This window comes from Cetorhinus maximus, chromosome 1, assembly GCF_964194155.1.
Source record: "Cetorhinus maximus chromosome 1, sCetMax3.hap1.1, whole genome shotgun sequence".
NCBI lineage: Eukaryota > Metazoa > Chordata > Chondrichthyes > Lamniformes > Cetorhinidae > Cetorhinus > Cetorhinus maximus.
The window spans coordinates 179,142,452-179,156,809 of record NC_135879.1 but is presented as its reverse complement, the minus strand read 5'-3'; the positions used below and the strand labels follow the sequence as shown (position 1 = coordinate 179,156,809).

The 14,358-nt window shown below is 41.4% G+C and overlaps 1 protein-coding gene across 6 annotated transcripts in view; it reads right to left on the bottom strand.

The window, feature by feature from the left end:
- Nucleotides 1-3,570: 3,570 nt before the first annotated feature.
- The window catches only part of atosb (atos homolog b), a 155,700-nt gene continuing 144,912 nt past the window's right edge, over nucleotides 3,571-14,358 (bottom strand). For all 6 annotated transcript variants that reach the window (XM_078550256.1, XM_078550273.1, XM_078550280.1 and 3 more), the window contains 2 exons: nucleotides 8,678-8,874; nucleotides 3,571-5,854 (listed from right to left, as the gene is read on the bottom strand). In XM_078550256.1, coding sequence (XP_078406382.1) covers nucleotides 5,701-5,854; nucleotides 8,678-8,874 — 351 coding nt within the window. In that variant the 3' untranslated portion in view covers nucleotides 3,571-5,700. The remainder of the gene's footprint in view (nucleotides 5,855-8,677; nucleotides 8,875-14,358) is intronic.

Sequence of the window (14,358 nt, the reverse complement as noted above, 5' to 3'; positions counted from 1 at the left end):
CCTGGTACCTGCATTGCCATTGCAGCCTTGCCACCCCCACAACGAAAACCTTGCGGTTCATCCGATTCATGACTCTGGAGCCACAATACACTCATTCCAAGCAGCCAGGGCTCAACCCCTTGCCCAGACGCTGCCTCATTGACATTTGCCACTCACACTCTAAGAACACTGAGGTCCGGGGGTTGGGGGGCCCGCTCCTAACTGCTGTACTAAGTGACCTATGCCAACTCGGTACTCACCCTTCCTGATCGCAGGCGGTCATTAAACTGCTTGTGGCACTGCACCCATGTGCGCCTCACCACATCATGGGAGCTGGCCCATGATGCCACTTCCTCCCACGCATCTTTGGTTAGGTGGGAGGTTGGGGGGGGGTTCCCGACCTCCCCCTCCCGCTCCCGCTTAGCCCGCCCACTGACTGAAAAATTCAGGCCCATGTTTAACCAATTTATTGGAGTTCTTTGAAGGAGTCACATATGCTGTGGATAAAGGGGAACTGGTGGATGTACTGTACTTAGATTTCCAAAAGGCATTTGATAAGATGCCACATCAAAGGTTATAGCGGAAAATAAAAGCTCATGGTGTAGGGGGCAACATATTGGCATGGATGGAAGATTGGCTAGTTAACAGGAAGCAGAGTGTAGGCATAAATGGCTCTTTTTCTGGCTGGTGGTATGTAACAAGTGGTATGCCACAGAGATCAGTGCTGGAGCCTCAACTTTTTACAATTTATATTAATGACTTGAATGAAGAGCCAGATGGTATGGTTGCTAAATTTGCTAGTGGCACAAAGATAAGTAGGAAAGTAAGTTGTGAGGAGGACGTAAGGAAGCTATAAAGTGACATAGATAGGTTAAATCAGTGGGATAAGGTCTGGCAAATGGAGCATAACACAGGCAAGTGTGAAATTGCCCATTTTGGCAGGAAGAAGTAGTTCAAAGAATTTACTAGACTCACACCAGAAATGGGTGGGTTGTCTTATGAGGAAAGGTTGGACAGGTATGCTTTTATCCACTGGAGTTTAGAAGAGTAAGAGGTGACTTGATTGAAATCTTTAAGACCTGAGGGGTCTTAACAGGGTGGATGTGGAGAGGATGTTTCCTCTTGTGGGAGAATCTAGAACTAGGGGGTCATGGTTTAAAAATAAGAGGTCACCCATTTAAGACAGAGATGAGGAATTTTTTCTCTCAGAGTGTCGTGAACTCTCTTCCTCAAAAGGCGGTGGAAGCAGGGTCTTTGAACATTTTTGAGGCAGAGCCAGATAGATTCTTGATTAACAAGTGCGTGAAAGGTTATCGGGATAGGCGGGGGGTTACCATCAGATCAGCCATGATCTTATTGAATGGCAGAGCAGGCTTGAGGGGCTGAGTGGCCTACTTCTGCTCCATGTTCATATGATTATCATTCTAACGCAAGTTCAATACTTATAAACCTTCAACCATTCTTTCCTCTTTTTAAGGCACTCTTTAAACTCACCTCTTTGATGAAATTTATGGTCATCTGTCCTAATATCTCTGTGGCTTGGTGTCAAATTGTGCTCAACAGTGCTCCTGTAAAGTGTCTTAGGATGTTACTATGTTACAGGTGCTATATATAGATGTGCAGTTTGTTGAACAGACAATACAGTATTTGCATATGACATTTTCAAGTAGATTAAATAACTTAGATGCAGTGGTGAGGAAACTTAAAGTTACAAAGTTATCATACGGATTGAATGGTTCAAGAAATGAATATTTCTAATCTGATTTCAAGGTACAATTCTGGAAGGGTCATTTATAAGATTAGGTTAAACCATAGGCAAGCACAGAAAGGAGTGAAGGGTCATCAAGATCAACCGGTGAAATTTGCTGTCGCCGGTGTTAGGTATAACACTCGTAAAGAGCGTGCTCCTTTTTTGGGGCATCAGTCCTCGCAACATCATATGCTTTTCCTGCTCACCCTTCCTCTTGACTAGTCAAAGTCAGTAATTATTTTGTGCCTGGAATTTCATAATGTTTTCATAAAAAATGTTTTGATGGGTGTGTTTAAATTGTTTGTTAGCCTAGTGTCAGTTTGACTCAATAATACCATTCTGACTAGAGTCAGAAGAACGTGGATTTGTACCCCTCTGACTGCTTTAAACACCTAATCTAGGCTTGAAGACACATTTAATACGGAGTGATTGTTGGAGTCAGAGGTGCTATATTTTGGATGGATGCTAAAATCTGCCTGTCACCTAAGCATTTAAAGAAGAGCAGGAAATTTCCCTAGCATCCTGTTCAACATCCCTTCCCTAACTAACACAACCAAAAACAGGTCAACTAGTCATTACCCTTCTTGTCTGTTGCTCATGGTAACTACATGACTGCCAAATTAATTGATTGATGGTGAGGTAGATCAAGATGTCCTGGGGATTCGATAAGGTGCAGCATAAATGCAAGTTTTTTTTCTTGTGGTGCTGTCTGCGATGCACTTTCAGCTACAGAAGATTGCCATGGTGTTCCAGCTTGCCATTAAAAGGCCCTCAGTTCCTACGAAGCTGAATCCCCTACTAGGTCTTTTTTAAAACTTGTTTTTGAAATGTTGTGACACCTGCAAGGCTGCATTCATTGTGAAGAATTATACTTATATGACAGCCACAGTGCGAGGCATAGCAATTAGCTTACATAAAGTACAATATGTAAACAATTTTAGAGGACACCTTTCTTAGATAACCCAGTGTTTTGGGTTGAATGTACTTTTTATTAACATTGCGGCACTCCTATTAACACATTAAACTTAAAATCTACACAATTATATTACAAATATAAATCTGCACACCATAACATTATTTCAAACAAATGGAGAAAATACTTTTCTTTAAAATTCAGCATTCTGTGGCATACTGTAAAATACTTGTCACGATCACATGTAGAGGAGTTTTCTCAGGAGCCGGAATGTATAACTTGGCATACTGAGAGTTGAAGGCACAAATACATGTGCAGTGCAGGTACAGTATTGTGCAAGAATGATTTTGCGATACCTTTATTAAACCAGGCACTGTTATTTTCAAATGGCATTTTTCTTCACAGATGGATTGTCAGGGAAGAGTAAGCCAGAGGCCAGATGCTTTCTTCTGCTCATTTCCTCCTGGCACCCAGCTGAAGATTGAACTTTACAAAGGCCCGCCTGAACTTTTCACCAGATAATAATGCAAAGAAGGCCAGCCTCCAAAAGAGAATTAAATTTCAATTGAGGCAGGGGAAAAAATAGAGAATTATTTATTTTGAAGGATAACATGACTATTCCAGTATGTGAATAAAGAAATATCTCTACAATGAGAAGCTTTCAGTCAGATGAAGCTCCTGAAACTTACTCTGTTTAAAGTTTTGTCCTGCTGGTTAAGTTTTCACAATTATCGACTCTTTAGCTGCTTCACTAAACATAGCAAAAATGCTTTATGTTGCCCTCAAGTTTTTGTCTCTCACAAGAAGGAAGAGAACAAAGCAGAAAGTAAGTAATCTCTTCAACTCTCCTCTCTTAATTATTTTGTTTACTTTTATCCTTCATTTTACTTTTCCTCGCCTTTTCCTCTCCACCTAGCGTTATTTCCTCTTTTCTATAGTATTGGGGCCTATACTCAATTCCCATGGACCCAGGGATGATCTGATATTATCTTAGGGTCTTCCTCACTGTACCAATTTTTAATATATAAAAAGTATTTCAAAATGGATGATGGTTGATTGATCACATGTATTGCAGTCAGATGAAGCACACAGACCTCATTCTGTGCACCTCCAGTGTAGACATTTACTTCCTCGCCAATATTTCTCCCATTTCCTAAAGACATCGGCTCCTTAATGGGGTAATGATTCCACAGGCTTCAGTTGCCAGCGGGTACCTGGCTCTAGTGGTCATCTCTATCGCTGCACCTAGATAACTGTTAGCAGGTTTTTGGAGAGGGAGAGAAATCACAGCTAAACCCCAGCTTGTCCTCACCCAACGTCTGTCCCCATATGCTTCTAGCTAGAGTTGTTGGATAATTATCAGGAGTTGAAACCTGTTTTTTTTTTATTTCTGCACCTGAGGGCATCTAATGGCAATGTAGCATTTTTACTGCTGTCCAGGTGAGATCAACTACTACTGGCCAGAGATGAAATCTGGGATCTTTTTGGTCTGTATGGATCAGCAGCTTTCAGGGTACGGCATTTGGGTAAATTCCTGTACTGTACATATGCATGGACTCGAAATCAATGTTTTATTTTGCACAAGTTTTAAAGAACATTCAAAACCAACATTTTTACAGAAACAGTTTATTCCATCAAAAAAAAAATCTACCTCACTCAGCTTCATGTTTCTACAACTGTTTCAACAATATGATTGGCAGGTTTAGGAGTTTGGACAACAGTGATAATGATAATAAGAACAAAAACAGATGTAGATTTCTGAAGCGTACCTTCCAAATATAGTACCATACGGTGCATAATGAAAAAAATCCTAACATTAGGAGACATTTTAATTAACACTTTAACCTACAGATGGCCTATACAAAAGGTATAATTTCATTTATTACTGTATAGAGGGCTACCTGGATGTCCTTTGGCCCAAGAAAACTCCCCCTTCGCAAAACACTTTGGCAAATGTGAAGATCATTAAATATACCATCACCAAGTGCCACAGTGCATTTGTATACAAATTCTGTGCGCCAAGTAACAGGACCACCAGTTTGTGCTTGAAACATCAGGTTTGGGTGGGGGGGTGAGGGGGGCAGGGGCTAGATATTCTTTACTCGGTTGTATGATGCAAAAATCAAACTAATTAAATGTAACCCCTTTGTCTTGTGCATTTACTTGTGGAAGAGTAGCATTAGCAAAGACCTGGGAAGAGGTTTCACACCTACCTTCCCAAAACAGAAAATGGCACTTGGCATAGGTGAATAAACTAAGGTAAAGAAATAATTTTAAAATGGAAGAATTAACTTTAAAATCTGAATTATTTTTACAAACTGCTGCCAATTCCCCCATGTTTTCTTACCTTTCTCTTTCTCCCTACACAACAGTCTGGTTAGTATTAATTCTCTATATGAGAAGGCTATATTTAGAACAAGTTAAAATCAGTTTATGCATCAAACTAAATTTTTGTAAGATGTTTAAACCTATTAAACACATAATTTTGTTTTTTAAGGGAAGGGGTGAAAGTTCCCAAAAATATAAATGAAAAAAGATTGTTCAGATTACTGTCTATTAATGAGGTGCCATATTAAATCAAGATTTTTGCATAAGCCCTATAGGTTAAAGGGTTAAGCCAACCCTTTTCTATTTATTTCTTCCCACACTGCAAATATTTGTCTTTTGTGGCACTGATCAGTTTACATATCAGAAGAACCACATAATTACAATAATTATTAATACAGGCAATGGAAGATATTTAAGGTAAATAAATCAGTGTTTCAAAATAAAATGGGATGTTGATACTGAGGACAAAGAATTGAATTTTGATGAACTGAGGGCAAAGTGTCTATTAAATATTGTAGGCTTACATTAAAGCAAGTTTCCTGTGCTTTTCAAAATCAAAATTTACAGAATGCCACAATTGGAAACTGCACTTTAAACAAATCCTTAATGTTTATTACAAAGCATGCGCATTAACACTGAACTGAAACTGAGTTTTTGTTCCACTAGTTAGAGCCAGTCGCTAGATAAATAATCACTGAACTGCAATATAGATAATCTTGAAATTGATGTGCTAAACTCGTGGTGAATATTTTGGATTTCTTGGCATTTCTGTAAATGACTTTAACTCATAAGGTATCCCAGAATCCACTTCACTTGATTTTCGGGAAAACAGCAGCCTTATATCACTGTGCAAGTAGATTTTTCCAGACTTTGAACTTTGAAACCTGAACAATTAGATATAAAAGTAGAATGTAGTGAATATTTGGATGCTAATAAAACCTAACATTCAATTTAAAATTACGCAATCATGCCAGTTTCCAGAGGAAAATTTTCAAATATATTTTACATCAAAACAAATCTGGTCAGATTAACAATTGATGATAATTCCCTCTTACTAAAGGGGATAAATTATTTTACAGCCCAACAGAATTTCATTCATCTCATTTTACACAGATGATCAAATCTACCTTTCCTTCCCTTTCTGTACTGATGCATGATTCCATAGGCATTAATAGATTTCCATCACCTGATCCAAGTGAATATTCATCATGTGTAAGCCCGAACAAGGAAAGACATGGGGTCATTTCATCATAGAGCCACCATAGATCGGCCCAATTTGACAGCACAACACATTTGCAGTAGGGATTAGTGATCAGAAGCAGGAACCCTGGACAATATTTTGTTCCTTTCCAAGCTCAGGATTCTGGAGCCTATTTTATTGCCTCCCAGGATGAAGCTGGCTAACTCACTGCAGTTAAGAGTCCTGGGTTCAAACAATTCTGATCTGCCTGATTCAACACATTTCTTTTTCTTAGGCAGTCTATCAGGATCTAGGATGACTTGCTTCCACTGTGGTTTCATGGATTCCGAAATGGCTGACAGATCCAATGCGCGATTTGCAGACTTTGCCACATGTGAGGCAGGTGGTGTTTGAAGGGTTGAGCAGATGGATTATTTGGAAGTTTGGTGCACTGCTGATGCCACCAAATGCCAAGTAGAGCAGCTTGCTTCGGGATTTAACATTTAACCATTCAGGAGTTTTCAATAGGAATACTTAGCAACTCATCTGATGACACACTGGAAATGGCTGCTCATGTTGTACTATTGTACAGTTTGGAAAAATGCTGACTATCCATTCACTTTTCAGTTAATTTATTAAGTTGTGCGGGGATGATTTTGTATTCTGCAAAAATACATACCATGCATGTGCATAATATGGGTTCTGATGAAAGATAATTAATCTATAAAGTTAATTTGATTTCTTTCTCCACAGATGCTGACTGACCTGCTGAATGCTTTCAGCATTTTGTTTTTATTTCAGATTTCCAGCATCCACAGTTTATACTTTTGTATACATACTATTAAAAATGCTTGTTTGAAAAGTATTTTTTTTAAAAACAAGTTTAACCTAGATGTTTAAATGCTCAAGACCCACAACACAATGAACCAACCTATCAGTAGAACAATAGTAAATGAACTGATTTGCATTATTGAGCAGGTAGGGGCACGATGGGCCAAATGGTCTCCTTCTATGGGAGAAATTTAATGCCCCCCTTAGAGGTTAACTCAGAGGCAGGGAGGACTGTGTGATTGGGCGGGAGGGTGCAGAATGGGGATCCTGCTGCATTCCCTCCGATTAAGTCTGGGGCATGGAGACATCTGGGCGGCCTTCCTATCCAGGGGACGTGAGACCCTTAGATGGCCACTTAAAGGCTTCATCCCCACCACTGCTGGTATTCAACCAGCAAACCCTACTGAGTTTGCCCGTGGCCTTCTAGTGGGGGCGTCCTCATTCAAAGGCACTCTTCGCCCGATCATGGGATCTGACATCCGGAGCAGCCTCACAGGAAACCACCCCACTGTCCTTGCTGTCAATCCCCTCTCCCACCCTGCTGATGCCCCTTCCCTGGGAACCCCATCCCACCCACATTTACCTGTCTCCAGAGGATCCATCACTGATCCTATGGGTAGGCCCCAGTGAAATGACAGCAGTGACCACCGCTCCCATTAGTGCTGCAGATATTGGAGAGCTGCTGGCTTCCGATTTGCAGCTCTTGGAGGCGGGGTTTCAACTCTGTTGGGCCCTTAATTCAGTGGGAGGCCCGACGCTGTACAGGTAAATGCCTAATTACCTCACCAGGCCTTCTGTGGAAAGGCATTACGGAGCTCCCACTTGGGGTGGAACTCATGCCACCACTACTATAGTCTGCCCTATGATTTTTATGGGATGTGGACGATGCTGGTTAGGCTAGGATTTATTGCCCATCCGTAATTGTCCTTGAGAAGGCGGTGGTGGTGAGTTGCCTTCTTGAACCGCTGCAGCCCATGTGGTGTAGGTACACCCACAGTGCTGTTAGGGAGGGTGTTCCAGGATTTTGACCCAGTGACAGCGAAGGAATGGTGATGTATTTCCAAGTCAGGATGGTGAGTGGCTTGAAGGAGAACTTCCAGGTGTTAGTGTTCCCATGAGTCTGCTGCCCTTGTCCTCCTAGATGGTAGTGGTTGTGGGTTTGGAAGGTGCTGTCGAAGGAGCCTTGGTGAGTTTCTGTGGTGCATCTTATAGATGGTACACACTGCTGCTACTGTTTGTTGGTGGTGGAGGGAGTGGATGTTGACAGAAGTGGTGCCAATCAAGTGGGCTACTTTGTTCTGGATGGTGTCAAGCTTCTTGAGTGTGGTTGGAGCTGCACCAGGTAAGTGGAGAGTATTCCATCACACTCCTGACTTGTGTCTTGTTGACAGGCTTTGGGGAGTCAGGAGGTGAGTTACTCACCGCAGGATTCCTAGCCTCTGACTTGCTCTTGTAGCCACAGTATTTATATAGCTAGTCCAGTTCAGTTTCTGGTCAATGTAACCCCCAGGATGTTGACAGTGGGGGATTCAGCAATGGCAATGCCACTGAATGTCAAGGAGCGATGGTTAGATTTTCTTTTGTTGTAGATGAAAGAAAAAGAAAGCTTCAAATATATTAATGCTTGGAAATTAAACGCTGCAACATTACTGGTTTTTAGAGAGAGGTACACGTGTTATTTTCAGAATTTACATACCTCAAATGAATCAGATAACATAGTACTCTTTTCTTCACTTCTGAATTTTCCATATTTTCATGTGTCCCTTCATTTTCTTCTACTGGCACTAGAAATATTCTGTGTCGCAAAAGTGTAATGTGGTTTGGTGGCATGTCGCTGAAATCATAGGTCACTAAAAACATCTTGACCACAGTTTTGTTTGGGTTGAATAAGGTCTGCAAGTGGACAGCAATTGTATGGTATTAAGTTAAAATCAACAACAGAAGTAAAGTAATCCAGTCTTTAACTCAGTCAGACTGATGTTTACAAATTCCCTCATTCACAAAGCACAACAGTAAAAATTCAGGTCAGCCCCTTCACTATCATATATGCACGGGAACAAAGCACATCCAGCTATCTCAAGCTTTTACCTCTGAGGAAGGGAGGGAATGGTGAAGAGAAGAATAGCAGCAATTAGCATTTTAGAATCACATTGTAATTTATGACTGATGTGCACAAAAAAATTAAGCCATCAATTAAAATATAATTTAATATAAATAATGAACATTATTAATGCTCAGCTCAAACTGATACACGGAGTGGTCTGGTATAAAATTTACTTTTGCAATTAGCTAATATTGTTAATAATCCCCTCTTTTTTGGTACTGTTCCCCCTTCCTTTGAAATCTCCCATCATCACCGCCTCCTCAAAAAACCAACATTTGACCCTTCTGTTCTTGCAAAGTACTGTCCTATTGCCAAACTCTTTCCTCTCCAAAGTGTCTGAATGTATGTTGCCTCCCAAATCCATGCTTATCTTGCCTGAAATTCCATTTTTGAACCCTTCTAGTCAGGTGGCTCCTGCTACAGCACTGAAACATAGGGCAGGATCTCCTGGTCGGCGAGCGGTGGCGGGGCCCGCTTGCCGACACATAAAATGATGCGGGGTGACATTGGGTGAAACTCCCGACATCGCCCCGCATCATTTCCATTTTCAGGTCAGCGGGGGCGCAGCCAAGTCAGGTGCGCGCCCGCCTACCTGTCAACGGTCTATTAAGGCCATTAGAAAACCAATTCAGCTCATTAATGGACCCGCCCGTCCAACCTTAAAGTTGGCGGGCAGGCCAGGAGCCCAGGCGGGCTTCAGAAAAAACATGAAACTTCATCCACTGGCGGGATGAGGTTTCATGAGGGTATTTAAATTTTAATGAAAGGTTTAAGTAAAAGTTATGGACATGTCCCAACTCATGTGACAGTGTCACATGACGGGATATGGCAGGGAAAACTTGTAAACTCCTTTATTAAAAGTTTTAAATCAGAGCCGATCTCCCTGAGGCAGCATTTTGCCTCTGGGAGATCTGTGCGGTATTTCACTTGCATGCGCGAAGAGCGCACTCCCGCCTGAGGGAATCCCTTCCCACCCACACAGGGAGCGCATAGCACTTCCTGGCGGACGTCACGCTGGGTGGGCCTTAATTGGCCCGCTCATGAAAAATGGCGGCACGCTCCTGACTGGGGGTGCTAATCGGGAACCCGCCTGCTCGTGCCCGCTCCCGCTCTTCCCCCCTCCCCAACGGGGGGCAAATTTTGCCCATCGGAACAGGAGATGGCTTTTAGCCCCTCAAGCCTCTTCCATCATTTAATGAAACCATGGCTGATCTGCGACTTAACTCCAATCTAGATGGTTCTTTTCAAAGTCACAAATTACATCTGATGTGACTGTAAATCATCCTTCCTCAACCTGTCTGTAGCCTTTGACATGACTAATCACATCATCCTCCTCCAATGCCTTTCCTACATCATCCAGCTGAAAGAGCTGCCCTCACCGGATTACATTCCTGCTGCCTGTATCCTAACTCACCTACACTTGCACCCAGTCTGGTAACACTTCAATTTTAAGATTTTCATCTTCATTTTCAATTCCTTCCATGATCTTGCCTCTCCTTATTTCTATATCCTCCTCCAGCCCTACCACCTTCAGAGGTTTCTGTGCTCCTCCAATTCTGGCTTCTTGTGCATTCCTGATTTTAATCACTCCACCATTGACTACCGTGGCTCAGCTGCCTCAGCCCCAAACTCTAGAATTCCTTCCCTAAAGCTTTCCTCCTTTAAGATCAAGCTTTTGGTCACCTGTTCTATTATTTCCTTATGTAACTTGGCGTCAAATTTTGGGATGATTTTCTATGTTAAAGGTGCTATATGAATGCAAGTTGTTGATCGTGGTACCAGCTAGAATAACAGAGATGTCCCTACCCAATATGAAGCCCACGCATATCAGTTTAAAAAAAATTAAAAACAACTTGTGCCAAAGTGAATGTTGGGAATAGACACTATTACTGATCCACTTTATCAGAAATCTGAAATGAATATGGAACCAAGTACAGACATGAGAAATTTTAATATTGTTTTTGCATTGATAATGCAATCAAACAGGGCGAAAATATTAGTGGATTTTCTGCACTATTTCTGAGAAGACTGTTTTCCAAACAAAAATAGTTAAACAAGGAAATTAATAAATATATTAGGAAAAAGTGATGTAAAGAGGTCAGGCAATTCCAGCTCAATCCATTGAGGTTGTTCACGCCTCCCAAAATATTGGCCCAAATATTCTGGGTCTCCGGATCATCCGGAGGCCAGGTGTACAACTGAAGATGCACATCAGGACCCTGTGGAAGTCCTGACATGCGCACCAACTTCCAATGGGCAATTTCCCTGCTCCCCGGAAGCCTTGCAAATGTCTCTGAGACTTCGGCAGGTCCACAGTACTTAGCTGAACAGTAACCCAGAAAATGTTAGACAGCTTAAAACCTAGTTTAACATCTGGGTAACTCCACAACTGATCCCCCAATCGTTCCCCTGTCCCCTCCATTACCCTCCTGACCACCAGACTACACATCTGACCTGCTGCCTGACCTGGCTATCCCCCCACAACACAACTACCCCCTCATCCACCTGCCACCTCACTCACCCACCCTGCCAGCTTACCCACCCTACCCACCTCACCCACCTACCCATTCACCCATCCACTAACATTCATTCACTAACATTCAAACTGGACCTCTAAACTTACCATATGGCAGCTAGTGCCGCAAAAAATGGGGCACGTCCTGTCTTCCCCCAGCTGTACGTTACTTCAGCGGAGTTCCCTGATGGACTCTATGCATTTCTGTGAAAGTCAGGCTGGGAAGGTTCTGGTAGAAATGTGCAGCATCATCTAGTTGGGGACATTTTCAATCACAGTGGCAATCCAATAATTTTTGCCGCTACTTGGAAGATCCAGCCAATGTTATTTTTAATGTACAACATCTATCTAACAGGATGTCTATAGTTCAGAGTAGCTTGAGGAAATTTTCCCACATTGTGCCAGTCTTCACAATAGAGGAAAAGGGTAACATACTTGACATTCCAGGGAAATTAATTACTTTAACTCTGTTAAAGTTAGTAAGAAAACCGTATTACAAACAATATCCCCAGGATATGATATTTTCCTCCCAGGGTTTTAAAGGAAACTACTAAAAAAAATTGCAGATACTTTAGCCATAATTTTCCAAAGCGCTCGATTCAGGAATCATCCTTTAGGAAGGTAAATTGCAAGTAAAACTCCATTATTTAAGAAAGGGGAGAGAGAAACCAGGAATGATAGACCTTTTTAGTCTAACAGCAGTGGTGGGGAGTTATTCGAATACACAGTTAAGGAGAGAGTGACTCACTTGGAGAAACTTCAGCAGATTAGAGAGAGCCAATATGGATTTGCCTACTGAAACTAATTACATTTTTTGAGGAAGTAACTAAAATAGTAGACAACAGAATGTCTATGGATGTAGTTTATATGGACTTCCAGAAGACATGAGATCCCATTCCACAAAGAATTAGCTAAGAAGAAGACAGAGGAATGTACTTGAAGTGGATGGGAGTGACTATAGGTGTCCCACAGGATCTGTGCTGGGCCTCAGCTATTCACTATATATATTAATGATTTAGATAATGCAATAGAGAGTCATATGCTTGTCAATGACACAAAGATTACACAGAGAGCAAACTGGTGTCCTTCCAACTTTCATATGAAGAGTTTCAACACTCAAACCCAACTATTTACTTAGGTGTCCCAATTTTTAGGTTAAACTGATCACTTGCCTGACCAAAAAAATTAAAATCAATGTACATTTGTGAATGCTGTAAAAAAATAAGTAAAAAACACATCTAATTAGTTATTATGGTTTGATTTTAGTAATTCTGTATTATGTTTAAACCTCCTCCCAGAAAAAAATAGTGCTTGCAATTGTACCAGAATTAGTGGTTGTTAATCCAGATGTGTTTGGATTGAAGAGCTAATCTACTGAGGCGAGTGAAGAAAATATTTGTTCCAATTCCATCAGAAAACAAAGGGAAAATAGCACAAAAGAAAAAAGAAGCCAAAAGAAACACTGCAGTCAGCACCAAAAGCACAGAATGAGACAGCACAATTCCTGTTGAATGTGGTCTTTAAACAGTATAATAGTTTAAGTACTTAAAATTACAAGAAATAGACCAATTCTCCACAATTCATTCATTGCCCTCACCAAAGAACAAGATTGAATTTCCCTTCCCCCAATTTACCATATGAGCAAGGATTTGTTAAATAAGAACATATGTATAGAACAAGGCATAATACAATTATTTGGTAGAAGTGAGAATTCAAGAATGCAGTACTATTCCACTAATACATCCAACTTTTAAACCAATATGAACTTTGTAACTCATGGAAAAATGTAAATTTAAGTACTATCAAGCAATGTGTGAGATTTTGAAAGTATAAGATTTATCATTGATACAATGTAAAATATCTATTAGTGGCTGGGGTTCTGTGCCAAGACTGGGGAGCTGTCTCATAGATTGGACAGGCAACAGAATCATACCTTTCAGCCCATGTCTCAGACCCCTCCATCATCATCCCTGGATATACCACCCCAGGACAGATCAGTCAAAGGTGGTGGTACAGTTGAGAGGGATGATCCCTTTAAAGTCCCCTCAAGTTCTACACAAGATGACTCCTTTAAATTACAGTGCATGCCCAGCTGTGCAAAGATATTTAAAAGTGTACTTAAGTAAATTATCCACACACTCCAAAACAAAAATTAGAGGGAATGTTGGCCCTGGGATTACTCAATATTGACTCCTGACCCCATGAAGTCTCATTGCTTTAGGTCTAACATGGACAAGGAAACCTCCTGCAGAATACCATCAGCTGATGAAATCAGTAGTCCTGCAAGTTGAACACAGTTTGGAAGCAGTACTGAGGGCAGCAAGGGCACAAAATGTGCTTGAGGTGGGGTGGAATCCATTGACCAGGAACTTAACTGGAACAATCACGCAAATACTATGGCTACAAGAACAAGTCAAAGGCTGGGAATTCTGCAATGAGTAGCTCATCTCCTGACTGCCCAAAGCCTTTTCCCTGTATAAAAGGGTCAAGGCAGGAGTCTGATGGAATACACTCCAGATATCACTACCTCATGGGACGTCCTGCCCCATGTGCCCAAAGATCTGTAGGTTCAGAATCCACCTGTTCAGTCACATGAAGACCCATGGCAGAAACTCACAAACCCTGAGTAGACACCATCCTTGAAGTGAGGGACAGCCGACAACGACAACTATGAATACTCTCCACTTGCCAGGATGAGTCCAAAAGCACTCCAGAAGCTTGACACCATCCAGGACAAAGCAGCTCACTTGATTGGCAC